Source organism: Protopterus annectens, chromosome 2.part1, assembly GCF_019279795.1.
Source record: "Protopterus annectens isolate FY-2018-M chromosome 2.part1, PAN1.0, whole genome shotgun sequence".
Lineage (NCBI taxonomy): Eukaryota > Metazoa > Chordata > Ceratodontiformes > Protopteridae > Protopterus > Protopterus annectens.
Window position 1 is genome coordinate 1,584,368,279 of NC_056729.1, and position 15,951 is coordinate 1,584,384,229.

The following is a 15,951-nucleotide window of genomic DNA, read 5'->3' on the forward strand; positions in this document are numbered from 1 at the left end:
AATATCCAACAACCGGAATGTCCACAGAGGTTCCTCACTAAAAGAATACAGGGCATAAGTAATATGTCCTATGCAGACCTCTTTAACCCCCTATCTCTGTATTCTGTCTCCTACAGGCTTTTGAGGGGAGATCTATGCCTGGCATACAGGGCATTGTCAGACCCCACTGTTAGGGACCTCCTGCATATCCACAAAACAAACAGTACCAGAATTACCCATTCTAAAGACTTAAACCTTGCCTGTGATATAAACAGGACCTGCTGGAGAGAGAGCTATGCATCTCAGAGCTACCCCATCTATGGAACAGGCTCTCTCATCCATGTGAAGCAGAGTTCCTCCCTAACCCAATTCAAGTGCAACTTGGACAACTGGATGGGGAACAGGAAATTCATCCCTGGCTTGGCATCTATGTCTCTGATAGACACAGGTAACCTGTAAATGGTTCATCTCCCAGGCCCATGCTTACACTTATCAAGGGTATCAGAACTTGTCAGAGATTTGGGATGCATGGCTAGGTTTAAAATGGCTCTTGTGGTCATTAGCCTAGTAAACACATATGAACCTAATATTAAGTAAATAAATAAAATTATATTTAAGAGTTATCCTCCACTCTTTCTTGGGTTCCACATTTTACCAACTCCTCTATGCTCTTTCTTGGGTTCCACAGTTTTTACCAACTCCTCTATACTCTTTCTTGGGTTTCATAGTTTTTACCAACTCCTCCTTTTAATGACATCACTAGAGCATTTTTTTTATTCCTTCCATTTTCTTCTGCTACACTATCCTTCAAAACACACCACTTCCACTTACTCCCCTGGCATTGCCTCTTACCAACCATTCATATTTCTGTCACATATTAAAAATCAACATTTACACTCATGTTTTTCCATAACATGAATGGTTTTCCTTTTGTGCATGTATTCCAGTGCATTATTTATTTATTTAAAGACTGTGGCATCCTATAGCAACTTTTTTTTTACTATCACATATCTTTCCTTAATCCGTTTGCTTTCTAATGCCCATTAATACAAATGTCTCTTTTCTGAAGATGAGGACCCCAAGGTTTGTTGTAGAAACGTTTCTTCCTCCTTACATCTACCTGGATGCATGCTATTGTGATTAGCACTAACATGCTGGCCCCATACAGTATCTCTGCTCGTTATTGCTGTATCTGAACACACACACTCAACATGGTACCCTTTTACGTTACTCTTGTTATACATTTACTTCAGAACACTATCAGAAACATCTCAGATGTACTCTCCATGAGGGAGCATCTGGACTGACAGCTGACATATCAAATTACTACTCATTCTACTGTATAAGGAATATTTCTTTAATGTCTTGACACTACACATGATCACTAAAAGAATGACTTACCAGGGTCTTTGAGTTCACGGCATACAACTTTGTCCACAAACAGTGGCTGTCTAATGACCTTTGTCTTTTCAGCCTTCTTTACTGACTTTGTGATTAGAAACATGTCCGTAAAGAGGAAACAGTGTACATCCATCTGTGACAAGAATGACAGAATTAAGAGTACGGTTTTAGTATAAAGCACAATCAATATGAACATGCTGTTTTCCAGTGATCATTCTAAATATACAGACATCAAATAGAAACTGGTTGAATTTTTCTGATTTTTTTCCAGTGATCATTCTAAATACACAGACATCAAATGGAAACTGGTAGAATTTTTCTGATTTAAGTCAAGTCACTGAAATTGCCTTTAGTAAATATCAAAATCACAAAATGAAATCACTGAAAGATACTTTCAGCGAACCTTAAAGTGCAATTTCTTTTACCCTGCAACCCCCATCCCCCCAACAACCCCCATGTAAAGGGCCAATCCAACATCCACCAGACTTTTACATACCGAACTCAATGATCATACAAATGTGTAAACTCCATTACTGTCTGTTTTTCAACAACATTACTTCAAATTATCAGTAAGTGCTGAAAGTACCTTCTGCATCTACATGCTCCCAAATTTTCTTCTGACTCACATGAATCCTCAGAAGTACAACACACTGAATATGACCACATTCTTAAGAGCAGGTGACTAGATAATTCATGCCAACCTCGTTTTCTAATAATTACTATTTTCTATTAACTGCAACAGTCAAATTAGTATCCATAAATGCAGTAACTGACTTCACTAACAAAAAGCAACAAAGGCCTGGCCGAGTTGTAAATGTTGTTCCAGTTGTCTTGGAAATAATGAGTTAGGCTCATTCAGACCATCTAGTTTAACAAATAAAAATAGACATTGTGTGCTGCCTCTGTGAAGCAAATAGATATTGTGTACTGCCTCTGTGAAGCAAATAGACATTGTGTGCTGCCTCTGTGAAGCCAATATTTTCCATATCATTGTTCTTCTCTGGTTGTTGTTGTTTGTCTTTTCAGCTTTTCCCGGTTAGGGGTCGCCACAGGGAAACTCCGGTCTGCTAATGATTGGCAGTAGATTTTTTTTTTATGGTGCCGAGTTGCCAGCCCGATGCCCAACCTTCAGCGAAGGCACACCCATTCACATATGTCTTTCGGAGTCCACTCGACTGCGGGGAGGACATGCAGACTCCACACAGAAGGCACTCCAGCCATGAATCGAACAGGAGAACCTCTTCCTGTGAGGCAACAATGCTACCGCTGTACCACCGCGACTTATTGTTCTTCTCTGGTATGAGCATCAAAATATGTGTGAGCACAGGAAATGATTTCATCACACAGAGAGGCTGACAGACTGCCTTAGGCTTAGACGAGACCATCAATAAAAGCAACTGTACTTACATGGTCATAAAAACAAGTTACTAATATGTACTTCATTAGTAAAGCAGTGTCCATGTTCTGGTCAAATTCATTCGAAATAATGGGGACTACTTGGCTTCCTGACTTCTGATTTATCAAAACCCAGTAATCCGGTATACCAGACACTGACTGGCCACTTTGGATGACCAGCTCTCACTTACAGTATTATGGATCTAATTTTAAAGCATTTCTGCAGGAGGCTACACACCCTGTGCCATCTAATATGGGACCTATGCCCTCCATCCTACAATCTCTAAAATATACTCTTTCTGAGGTCACCCCAAATCCAACTCAGAAAAAGGAACAAATGTCTTCACCTTTTTGCCAAGGCACTGCAATCTTGGAGATACTATATTTAGAGTTCAGACATGTGGGAGGTAGAGCCCTCGGATTTGGAGACTGTAAAAAGTACAGCTGTGTACACTTACCATAAATGTAGATGTTCAAGTGTATTCACTGTTGCAGTCATTAAATTTGGGTTATCTGCTTTCAGGTTGCCCTCAATCGGCCTGATTAACAAAGTCTTGGCTCCTGCTTCGGTTGCTGTCCCTTCTTCCATGACGTCAGGTCGTCAGGGGTATGAAAACATGCAGCCGATGCTATTGCATCAGTTTTTCTTGCCCCAGATGTCAGGTGCCCCCCTAATGAGAAACAATTAAACATAAAAGCACAAAGATATACCTCCAACAAAAAAGCAAATACACCAAAAAGGTATAGCCAAAAGAAGTTAGGGGGCTAGAGGGAGGGTAACCAGAACTGCAAAAGTGAATACACTCGAACATCTACATTTATAGTAAGTGTACACAACTGTACTATGTTCTTTGTGTTTCACTGTTGCAGTCATTAAATTTGGGTAGATTCCCAAAGCTACGGTTGGGAGGAGGAGTTTAGATAGCATTAGGGCCAGCTATAAGGCCCTGCAAGCCTGCAGTGGCAAATCCAGCTCTGGAATTAGAGAAAACTGGTAAGTGATAATGCTTGGTGAAAGTATGTACCGAACTCCAGGTAGCAGCTTCTAGGATGTCCCTGGTAGGGACACCTCTGAGAAAGGCTGTAGAGGTAGATACAGCCCTGGTGAAGTGAGGTCTGATCCCCTGGGGGATAGGTTTTCCATGGTGCTTATAGCAGAAATTAATGCAATGGCTTATCCATTTAGAAATGGTTTCCTTTGAAATAGCCTTCCCCTCTGCCCCTGCAGAAAATGCTACCAGCAGTTGTTCAGATTTCCTTTGAGGTTTAGTCCAGTCCAAGTAGAATCTAAGTTGTCTGTGCACATCTAAGGAATGCAGTATCCGTTCCCCTTTATTCTGTGGATTGGGAAAGAAGGTCGGAAAATGAATGGACTGATTAAGAGCCACACTGGATACTACCTTGGGCATGAAGGATGGATTGGTTCTGAGGGACACCCTGTCCGCATGAAAGATGATGAATGGCTCCACTGCCATAAGGGCCTGTAATTCAGATAACCCTTCTAACTGAAGTGATTGCTAAAAGAATAGCTGTTTTCCAAGAAAGAAACTAAGTCTGCAGTAGCAGCTGGCTCGAAAGGAGGTAGAGTGAGTTTCTGCAAGACAAAGTTAAGGTCCCAGGCTGAGGTTGGAGCTCTCCTGGGTGGTCTCAAATTTTTGGCCCCTCTAAGGAACTGCTTGAGCAGTAGATGAGAGAAGAGGGAAGGTTCTGTGTTATAATGAGCTGAAATGGCTGAGGCATGGATTTTAATGGAGGAAAAAGATAGGCCCTTGTGAAGCATCTCAGTTAAGTATTGTAAAATCTGAGGTAAATTGGGTGCTGCTGTGCTCATCCCTTGAGACTGGTTCCAGGCACAGAATCTTTTCCATTTTTCAGCATAAGATTTTCTAGTACTAGTCCTCCTTGCCTTTAAGATGATATCCATCACAGGTTTGCTGAGGGATGGTAAAGGAGAGATTAAGTAATTAGCCAGGCTTGCAAGGTTCAGTGTTGGAAGCTGAGAGTGTAGAATCTGGTTCTCCTACTGAGACAGCAGGGAAGGAGTCTGAGGCAGGTGCCATAGAGATAACCGTGACACACTGCACAGGAGGGGGGTACCAGTGTTGGCCTGGCCAGTCTGAAGCAATCAAAATCATCCTTGGTTTGTCCTGTTTGACCTTTAGTAGTACTTTGGAGAGCAGAGGCATTTTGGGGGGGGGGGGCATAGACTGATAGCTTTTTCCAGCTGAAGGACAGAGCATCCACTTTCCTGGCTTGTTTGTGGGGAATCCTTGTGCAGAATTTGTCCAATTGCTAGTTCTGGGGAGAGGCAAACAGGTCTATATCTGGGATCCCCCATTTGCTTGTCAACATGTTGAAAATCATTGGTTCCATTTTCCACTCGTGTGGGTCCATGAGGTTTCTGCTTAGTCCGTCTGCCAGTGTATTTAATTTCCCTGGCAGAAATTGAGCTTGTATGTGCACTTGGTAGCTCAAGGCTGTGTTCCACAATGCCATGTCTAGTCTGCAGAGGGGGTAAGAATGTGTACCCCCCTGCTTGTTTACGTACCACATAACAGTGGTGTTGTCTGTCTTTACCATTAGTTGTCCTGGAAGACTGTGGTCCTTGAAGGCTGTCAGAGTATTCTATACAGCTAACATTTCTTTTTGACTGATATGCAGGTGCATTTGACTTGGGTTCCATTGGCCCTTAATGCACTTCCCTGCCAGGTGAGCTCCCCATGCATAGTCTGATGCATCTGTTAGTGTTAGGGCGGCAGGAGGTGGTGTGAAAGGTAGTCCCTTGTTTTGGTGGCAGGCCTCTGCCCACCAAAGGAACTCTAGGCATAGGCAAGGTATGATAGGAATCATTGTTTCGAGGTTTTGAGAATGTTAACACCATAGGCTTTTTAGATACCACTGTAGTTTCCTCATATGAAGTCTTGCATACGGAATTAGCAGGAGGCCATGAACCCCAAGACTTGCAGTATTTGTCTTGCAGATAGCAGGGTTTTAGTGGCCACTTGTTTGAAGTAGGTTGTCAAAAGAATTTGCTTTTCTGGCGTGAGGTAAGCCATCTGGGAAGTTGCATTCAAGCTTGCTCCAAGGAACATAATTTGTTGACAGGGTACCAGGTGCGATTTCTTTTCATGTATGGTGTACCCCAGACAAGTTAAAATCCTTTCTACAAAGGCCAGATGATTCAAAAGTATGTCCTGGCTTTCTGCCTGAATTAGACAAGTGTCCAGGTATGGGTATATCTGAATATTTCTTTGCCTGCAAAATGCAATAACTGGAGCTAGGCACTACCCTGGGCACAGTAGGTAAGCCAAAGTTCAGTGCAGAGAACTGATAGTGCATGTAGCCTGCTTTGAGGCATAGGTATCTTCTGCAAGATTCCCTGACTGGGATGTGCAGGTATGCTTCGTTTAAATCCAGTGTTGCCAACCACGCATCTTTGCCTAGCATTGGAAGTAATTGGTGAAGAGTCAGCATTTTTAATTTTGGAATCTCCAAAAAGGTGTTTAGAGTAGACAGGTCCAGGATAGGATGCCATGAATTGTCTTTTCTGGGTACCAGGAAAAGTCTTGAGTAGAAACCTTGTCCCTTTTCCTCTTCTGATACCAGTTGAATAACCCCATGCTTGAGAGAGAAAGTACTTGTTTTTGGGCCTCTGCTCACTGATTTGGGGGTAGGTCCAGCCACCCACTTGGTGTTGGCAGCGTGTGGAAGTGAAATCTGTATCCTTGGGACACTACATTTAAAACCCATTTGTCCTGGGTAATGAGTTCCCAATTCTTTGCATGAAGAGCAATCTTTCCCCCCAAAGGGGCAGTCAGATGACGAGTGCTTGGAAATTTTAAAAGGAAGTCATTGAGACAGTTTACCATAGGGAGAATCTTATTATTCCCAGACTTGGAAGTGGAGGCCCCCCACTGCTTAGTTCTGAGTCTCCCCTGGAACTGAAACCTGGGGTTTTTGCTGTGTCTGGGTTTGGCTTGAGAAGACCTGGAAAGGGATGGAAAGGACCAATTCTTAGAGGGCCAGTGCCTACTAAATCTAGGAGGCTGAACTTGTAAACAATCTCTAACAGTTTGCATAGATTTAGCTTGATCTTCCATCTTTTTAAGAACTTCCTCAGCCTTGTTGCCAAACAGGCGGTCTTGATTTAAAGGCGCATCCAACAATTTAGCTTTAACATGATCAGGAAAAGATTGCTCTCCTTAAGCCAAGCATGCCTTCTGAGCACAGACCCAGTAACAGCAGCCCTGCAAGAGGCCTCTAATGAATCAAAACCACATTGCAAAGTATGTTTTCCAACTTGTTCGGCAGAATGCATTAAATCCTGTAATTCTTTATTTTCCACACGGTCAGGAATCAGCATAATTTTCTGTTTAAGCAGTCCAATAACATGTTGCTGATATTTTAACATATGAAGCTGGCAGTTTAAAGCCCTAATGGGCAAGGTTGCAGAAGTGTAAACGTTCTTACCCCATCTATCCAGCACCTTGCAGTCTCTATCAGAAAGGGTAGGATTTTTAGCAGTAGAAGCTTTAATGCCCTTGGGCCCCTGTGAAATAGTCTCTGGATCTGCAACAGGATTTTTAAGAAGGAACTTGTGGGACTCGGGGACCCTGTAGTATCTGTCAGGTTTTCTGGGAGCAGGAGGCAGGGAATCAGGGGCCAAACTAGATTCTGGGAAAGCATCATCAACAATGTCTAGTACAGGAGGAATACCTAAAGGCCTATGCTGAGGTAGGAGAAGGAAATCCCTAAGCCTCTTTTTTGAATCAGAAAAATCCTGGCTTTCCCAGTGGAAATGCTCCCTTAGAGTATGTAAGGTTTCCCAAAAATAAAAATCCTCAAGAGGGGAAGCAGAGGGAATAGAGTCCTCTGCATCAGAATCCTCATAAGTAGGTAACAACAAATTCGGGTCATCTGAAGAGTCAGAAGAAACAGAATCCTGATCAGAAGATTCATAATGAACCTCAGTCCTAGGCCTCTTAAAAGGGGGGGGGGGGGTTGGCTACCCCTGATTAGAGTTATTAGATCTTCAGCCATTCTTATCATTTGTTTTTTAGGCATAGAGGCCTGAGCATGTGGCCTGGGTGTCAGTTTTTTTAGACATGGATTGAGATTTAGGCTTAAGTAATGAAGGAGGCGCCAATTTAATATGCAAGTCCATAGGCCTGAATACACTCTCAGAAGCCGGTGCCTGCACAATTGCTCCGGACCCATCCACGGTAGAGACATCTGCGGGTTCTATAGTTGAAGCATCTCATGTCATACTGGACTCCGAATGGGTCTCAGTAGAGGCCTGCGAATCAGAAGTAGCGGGTATCAGGGGGCTGCGAAAGTGCCTCACTGCTTACTGGTGAACTGGCTTAGGAGAAGCGTTGTCGGCAGTTTTGGACCTCGGCGGCCTGTCTCTGTCTTTATCTTTGCATTTTTTCAGAATCCCGGTAGTTGGATTGCTAACCTACGACATTTCTGGATAATTAAACCGAGAACCGAAATATTTAGAGGCAAAAATATACAGACGACGGATAGTGCATGGATTAAATATAGTACAAAACCGACAGCAAGGTACGTCGTGGTCAGGGCCTATGCAAGGAATACAGTACGAATGAAAATCTTTATGAGGTATTAGCTTTCCCCAAGTAATGCAATTATTAACTTTTACTAACATCGGTAAAGAGCAAGAAAATGGTGGTGCAGTGGTTAGCGTTGCCGCCTCACAGCAAGAGGTTCTCCGGTTCAATCCTCGGCTGGGGTGCCTTCTGTGCGCAGTCTGCATGTCCTCCCTGTGGTCGCATGGGTTTCCCATCCCAAAGACATGCTGTAGGTGGACTAGGCACTCTAAATTAGCCGTAGGCATGAGTGCATGCATGTGTGTGCCTTCTGTGGAAGGTTGGACGCCGGGCTAGCAACTCGACACCATAAAACTCCACTGCCAATCAGAACTGGACAGGTGATCTGCTGTGGCGACCCCTAACTGGAAAAGCCGAAAGACAAAGAAGAAGAAGAAAGAGGTAAGGAGCAAGAAAAAGTTTCCCCAATGGGGAACTAAGCTTTAGTTGAAGACTTCGGTTCTGAAACTTGAAAATGAAAATTTCAGGAATCGGCTGACCGGCACTTGCGAACTGCTTCTGCTTCGGGAACCGCAAGGCAAGAAAGACTGGTGCTGGCTGCATGTTTTATACCCATGACGACCTGATGTCATGGAAGAAGGGACAGCAACTGACACAGGACCTAAGAGTTTGTTAATCAGGCTGACTGAGGGCAACCTGCAAGCAGATAACCCAAATGTAATGACTGCAACAGTGAAACACGAAGAACATCACATATGTACTGCACATGCCATTACGGCATAACAGGCGGCAGTAAACTGGCCTGTGGTATGCCAAGTGAACTATGTTGCAGGTTAGTAAGCTAATGTCCACAGAGTTAAATCAGCCTTACAAAGTAATTAATTTCATAACTATGGATCATACAAGTCAATCTGTGTAGCTATCCAGAATGGAAACAATTTAAGGTAATGAGCTATCACAAAGAAAATTTTAACTCTTCTCATAAAATACTGTAATTTATAAGTAATTTTAAGAGGAAATATTTTCAATGACGTTTCCTAAACTTGTAGCTAGGTAGTTGTCCTTTATGTTCTTTTTTCAGAAATGCACAGAAAGATGCAGAATTTACATGACTGGACATGTTATCGTTAAAACTTGTCATATCTTCTACAATGGGGGCAATAAGAAAGGGCATACCAGCCCCTGTTGCCATTATGGGGCTGTATTATTTACGCACCTGAACAGAAGCAAGTTGTCAAAATGTCTAACATGATACAAGCCAATTCAATAGGAATGTTTAAGTTTTTAATCCTCTGTTGAAACTCAGAAGAACTATCAGATGACTCTTATTTCAAAACAATTGCAAAATCACCAATTATAGGAATTTCAGATATTCTGTCCATATCTTACCTTGCTTTCCTTCCCTTCCTTCATCTTTAGGCCTCCTTCCAGCAGTAGCTGTCGAGTGTCATCAGGTGACGTTCCTAGCATTGGGGTTGTCAAGTCAAACCGACAATAGTCTTTCAGGATCTAAGACAACAGGTTGGAAAAAAACAACAAAAAACAGCAGTTAGTACTTCCGTCGAGGCTTAACCATTAATTATTTCTGACACAAGTGAATGCAACTTTTCTGTTGATAAATGGAGAGAGGTCTCCCCACATCAGTGTCTCTAAACTCAATTGTGCAGGTTGGCACATGGGCGATGCAGTAGTGCACTGGTTAGCAGTGTTGCCTCAGAGCAAATGATTCTACGATTTGATTCTCAGTTGGTGTGCCTTCTTTGCATAGTTTGCTTGTCCTTGCATTCATGCGTTTTTCCTCTGGGTGCTCCGGTTTCCTCCCACATTCCAAAAACATGTATCTGGAGAGTTTCTCCCTAAGCCTCTGCTGAAAATGGGCTCTGTCCTAGTCGGACTTTCCAGGTAAACAAATGTGAAATAAATAAATGGCTGCTGCTGTTAAGCCGAGGAGCACACTATACTGTGATTGATACAAACTTGGCCTCTGTTACCAGATGGCAATCTGAGAGCATCCTACCTATTAAGCAGAGTGGAATGTGCTAGTACTGACAATATATACAGGTAAGAATACACTGAGCAACAATGCCACAGTCAGCACTACATATCTACTTCCTGAAATCCAAAAAGGGTGTTGGGAATAAATGTAACAGATATGCATTCAGCTGACCACATCAGTCTGCCCACAATCAATACTCACAGGAAACCTGGAATATACAAATGTGAGGCTACTCTAATCATTAAATAAAGTCTATATGAATGCATTTCGGTGACCAAGATTGTTTAGCCAATGCCCAAACTGAGGATAAGTGTCAGTATTAAACCAACTACTATGCCAAGAAATTCACCTCTCGAGCATGTCAAGAACACAAAATAAAAGGTTATGATCATAACTCATTCTAGTGCATGAAGTCGTATATTTCACGTACTATCAGTTACAAAAAAAAAAACTGTCCTAATTTAAATAATTTACTTACGGACTAACATCTGCAACTTCAGTGGACATCGAAGGAAAGACTCAGGGACCAAAGGAACACCTGACAGTCACAGCACTTACGATGTGTATAACAATTGTTGCATACCTCTGAAAGTGTTGCAACGGTCGATTCTCTTGCTACAGTAGCTCATAACAGGTTTATCTTTTAACAGTTTTAGAGCATAATGACAGCACTCCATGCATTACATCTATATAATGAACTATCAGTGATCAGATGTAGATTAAGTAGGTCCACCCGTAATTCTGAGGGCATTTAGTATATATTTTACTACCTGCATCACTGCACCAATTAGCTTCTTACAGCTGGCAAATGGAGTAACTGTATCACCACAAAGCACGTCAATGCACATATCTGTCTTCTAAAGGTTGTGATGACAAGCCGTACATTCAGCGTCTGAGTTTGGAAGCTCACCTATGGGCTAAGCCTCTGTCCAAACAGCAGCCACACTAGCAAAGAACAAATTAAGGATTTTAGCTATAAAAAGAATTGAAATGGCCACCTCTAAGTGCAATGGCTTTAGTACAAACTGCACCTCAGGTAGCCATAACTGAAATCTAAACAGATGTACAGCTTACCTTCTCCACTTCTTCAGTGCTGCCATCTACTGCTTCATATGAGTCAATGCGTGTGATAATGGCAGCCAGTCTCTGCTGCTCCTGTCGTTGGCGCATTCTGCAGTTTACTTGCTTGATGAAGCCTTCAACTGAATTTATCTGTACAAAAATAGCTATATTTACTTCACTGCATTTTACAAATGACAACCAGGGTACATATACTTTAAAAAAGTATGTCTTCATCTAATCCAAATCTAGCAACCCAACAATTTACAAAAACAGATTAACTCTAATCAGTACATTGGTACTCAGTATGAGATAGTAGGTTATGTACAAACTGTATGTACCAAGGGCAGAATGAAAGCTTCTCCAGCTGTAAAAATAGATACACTGCTTGCAGGAAACACAACCATCACCTTCTCTCCCATACAGTCGCCACCATTACACAGACTAGAATACGCCTATAAGATTATAGCGATGTTTGCTGCAAAACAGCATTGTAGGACACAATTTACTGCATTATTATTTGCAGTCTTAACTAGCACCAGTTCAAATAACATTTGCCCTTCATTCAGCTAAATGTTTCACGTAAATGTTTACTTACATTCTATTACCCAGACATTACTCTTTTAAAAAGAACTCAAACTTCATCTACTTAACACCAAGACCTGCCCCTGTCAGGACCCCACCTAAGTCAAGTGCACTCCACTCTAAACATGTATCAGTACGGATATAAACTAGTCTCTCCCCATCATTAACTATCCTTCTTGGGGTTTATCTTGGTCTACCAGACCTCTCGCTACTGACAGCCCTACTTGCTGTATTTTGTACATATTGTACATAGCTACTTGTGTATGTAACTTACAATATTTTCTTGATGTTCTGTAGTTTTAACTGTACTATCCTGGAGTGTGAATTTTTATTTGCTGCAAGCTGTTCTGTAACTGAAGCTTTTCTCTGCAGGTCTTCACTGAAAATGGGCTTCTGGCCCAACTAGACTAACCTGGTTAACAAATATTCACTTGAACCCACTTAGCCAATAGTCACATGGCACAAGAGAATGTTTGACTTTACATGGAAAGGCTAATCTACCTACCTAAAACACAGATGCAAGTTGTCCTGTATTTCTTGGTAAATATTACAATAAACTTCCTTATATCCCCAAGACATACATGTCAAAAATATAATTCTAACATTTTTCTAAAAAACTGCTTTAAGACTTAATGCTACTACTACTGTGAAGTAACCTAGTAGCCAAGAAGTACAATCAGAAATGTATGTTTCTAGATAACATAACTTTGCGTTTCAGTGTCTAAGACTAGTTCTCATTAATATTTCACAATGTTCCCTTTATTTCTGATCGTCTTCCAAATACTCATATTCCTATCATTATTCTGAAGTTATTTTACTTTAAGTTGTTAGTTGCCTTACATGCTTGAAGCAGGTAAAACTGTACAGTGCGCCTGTATTACAGGTGAACTGACCTGAATGCTAATTTTACTGCAAGATTAGAGTGTACATGTAAAATGTTGCTAGTCAACATAACTTTGTGTTTCAATTTCTAGGAGCAGTTCCCATTATCATTTCACAATGTTCCCCTCATTTTTTCTGATGTTCTTCCAAATACACATTTCTGTCATCATTCTGAAGTTATTTTATGTTGACTTGTTAGTTGTTTCACATGCTTGCAGCAGAAGGTAACTGTACACAGATTGTCTGTATCACAACTGAACCAACCTGAATGCTAATTTTACTACAAGATTACTTTGCACATATAAAATGCCAGACAATTCTACTTGCACCACTGTTCATCTTGCTTTTGTTTGCAATCATTTTGCCATTCTTTGTATACATTTATATTATTGCATTGGAGCTTTTCTTGCAAAGGATCCACTAAAATGGGACTTAAAACTAGACATATCCTGTCAGAAATATAATAAACACTTGTTCTCCCTTCTGTCACTTCAGCAAACTGCATTTTTTTACTCACATATGTTTCTTTCCTGGGCTGAATGACAAACATCTGGAACAATGGCCCAGATGAGAAAAAGCCACACACAATACAGAACTTAGCAAAAGGATAATCACTTCACTTTCAATGTTACAACAGTAGAACCTTCAAAAACAGGAGATTTGTTTTCCTGACTGATCATACAATCTTAATAAGGATAAACATAGTCAATCAAATACATCAGTGCTTCATCAAAACAGCAGAAACACAGCATACAATGTAAACATAAATCAGTGACCGCAAGTAATACTTCTCAGTAGTTAAACATATAAAAGTTACATTTACACAAATTAAGCTAGAGGAATAGCCGTCACAGATGCTAGATGTTGCTGTTGTGTTACGACGTTTGATGTAATAATACTGTAGGTGCCTAATATTAGGAGAAGAGTAGAGATACAAAACGAGGCTATTTAAACATGGTTCTCAATGCTTAGTATTTTTTCTGTAAGTAATACAAAAGCTTACCATGGTAACAATGGTTTCCCTTTCCAGTGGATCATCTGTTTTCTTGAGTATCGATTTGAGGAGAAGGGGGTATTTGGTGAGCCGCTGGTGAGGCTTCACTAGCATGTCTGAGAGTTTCAGTCGATTGCACTGTTTGTGTTTTTCTGCCCACTGCATGAAGGAAATCAAAAATTAGTCTGTAATGAATGTACTTACTCTTATCTCAGCTTCTTTTCCTGACTCAAGACATCAGATACCTTCCCAAAACATACACCTGTTTGTACACCTCCCTCCCTCCCATGAACATTATTCCATCATTAAGATCAGTTGATTTCTATCCCCTATACTTACTATCCTCCTCAACCATAAATATCTTTGACTGCCTTCCTTCTCTCTTCTACAGTTTTGAACTTGAGCAGCTGACTAAATTATATTATTCTGCTGCTTCCTAAAATTCATTCTTTTCACGTGTTATACAGTCTATAAACTCTAAAGCCTTTATGCATCTTTAGCCCCACAGGCCATAATTCACCATCTTCCTCACATTTGTTCTGCTCCCTTCTTTTCCACCTTGGCTTCCCATCTTAAGAGCTCTCCTTGTTATTGCTCCTGTTTTCTTATCGGATATATTTATCAAGACAACACGATTAATGTAAGCTTTCACATCTCAGGAAGGAAAAAACACTAGTTTGAATTGGTCTCTTTCCACTGCAAAAAGACTAATTCAAATTGTTTTGCAATAACTGTAGTTATTGCTTCATATTTAAATTTACCCTGTTTTATATGGTGTTAAAATTTCTATATTCCAGGGTCATAGCTGAAAAAGACCCATTTGGAGCACCTCACTTACCCAGGTATACAAACAAACCCAGAACCTCCTGCTTCTCAGTCTAGAGTAGCACATTGCAAAGAACTGGTATTACACTTTATGAAGGAACATTTGATTTTGTTTCACAAAGCCATACTAAACTCTATAACACATTTCTACTGAATGACAAAGCTAAGCAGAATAATCAGTTGCAAAGTGTAAGACAAAAAAAAACTACTACTGAGATGAGAGTTTGACTCCTGCATCTGCATGAGCCTACAAGAATACTGACTCTTAAGTTGAGCAAAGCTCCTAGGTCAATCATGATGATATTAGGTCCTTTTGTCTAGTGAGTGTTACCTAGTTTAAAGCTAAACAAGTTGCATTTCTGAACTACCGTAAAATGAAATACATCAGTCATCCACTATGCAAGCAGAAACTGTAAGAATCCAGTTTAGGCTTGCTGAAAGAGACTGCTTTAGGCTGAAACTACCAGTGCAGTCTGTGTTGGTGCTGTGAAGATGATACCCATAGTGATGATGTAAGGCATTGCCAGCTATACCAGGAGAAGTAGGACAGGGGATGTGTAACATATACCAGCATAGCTAGCTGGATCCTTGTAAATAATTATAAGTCATTTGTATATCAAACTGTTTGTACAGGTGCTTGGGTTGAAAATGTATTTGTAAAGCTGCTTGTGTTAAAAAATGTACCAACAGTCGACCCTGCTGGTTAGAAAAAAAATACACCCGTATGTCAGACAGTATTGCAATTGCTGAAATTAATACTGTAACAGAGGTTACTGGAAGAGAAGAGAAGAAATGAATCTCAGTCCAGCTAACCTTGAAAAATTGTTTGAAATTAAATTATCTGGTAGGCCATAAAGATTGTATCTTAGAGTTCTGATTGCAGCCAGAGACGAAATATCTGTAAAAACAAGGACTAGGAATCCTGCCGCATTGTCTTTGGCAGTAAACTAATTGCTACCCTGGAAAGGTGGAAGTGTTGAAATGGTTTTATGGCTTCCAGATACTATATACATCTTAGCAAAGCTCTGTGTGTATTAACACATATGTGTGAGATTGTGGTTCAGTTTCTAGTAAACAGGGGTAGTATGGGAACCAGAAGTCAGACAATCAGATGCATGTGATGTCATGCTGTAATCCAGCACTGAAATGATGTTTTAATACTAGATGAGACAGAAGTTTCAGTGCGATCTGTTTTTGAAACCTGAAATAGAAGGTTTACTCACCCACTTCATCTTGCCTTGCTTTAATAAGTAACCAGAAAATAG

At 40.9% G+C, this 15,951-nt stretch overlaps 1 protein-coding gene across 5 annotated transcripts in view; it reads right to left on the reverse strand.

The window, feature by feature from the left end:
• PLEKHG5 (pleckstrin homology and RhoGEF domain containing G5) overlaps window positions 1–15,951 on the reverse strand; it is a 1,795,538-nt gene that overhangs the window by 24,709 nt on the left and 1,754,878 nt on the right. For all 5 annotated transcript variants that reach the window (XM_044063030.1, XM_044063029.1, XM_044063028.1 and 2 more), the window contains 4 exons: window positions 13,871–14,020; window positions 11,416–11,553; window positions 9,735–9,854; window positions 1,381–1,513 (listed from right to left, as the gene is read on the reverse strand). In XM_044063030.1, the coding sequence (XP_043918965.1) occupies window positions 1,381–1,513; window positions 9,735–9,854; window positions 11,416–11,553; window positions 13,871–14,020 (541 nt within the window). The remainder of the gene's footprint in view (window positions 1–1,380; window positions 1,514–9,734; window positions 9,855–11,415; window positions 11,554–13,870; window positions 14,021–15,951) is intronic.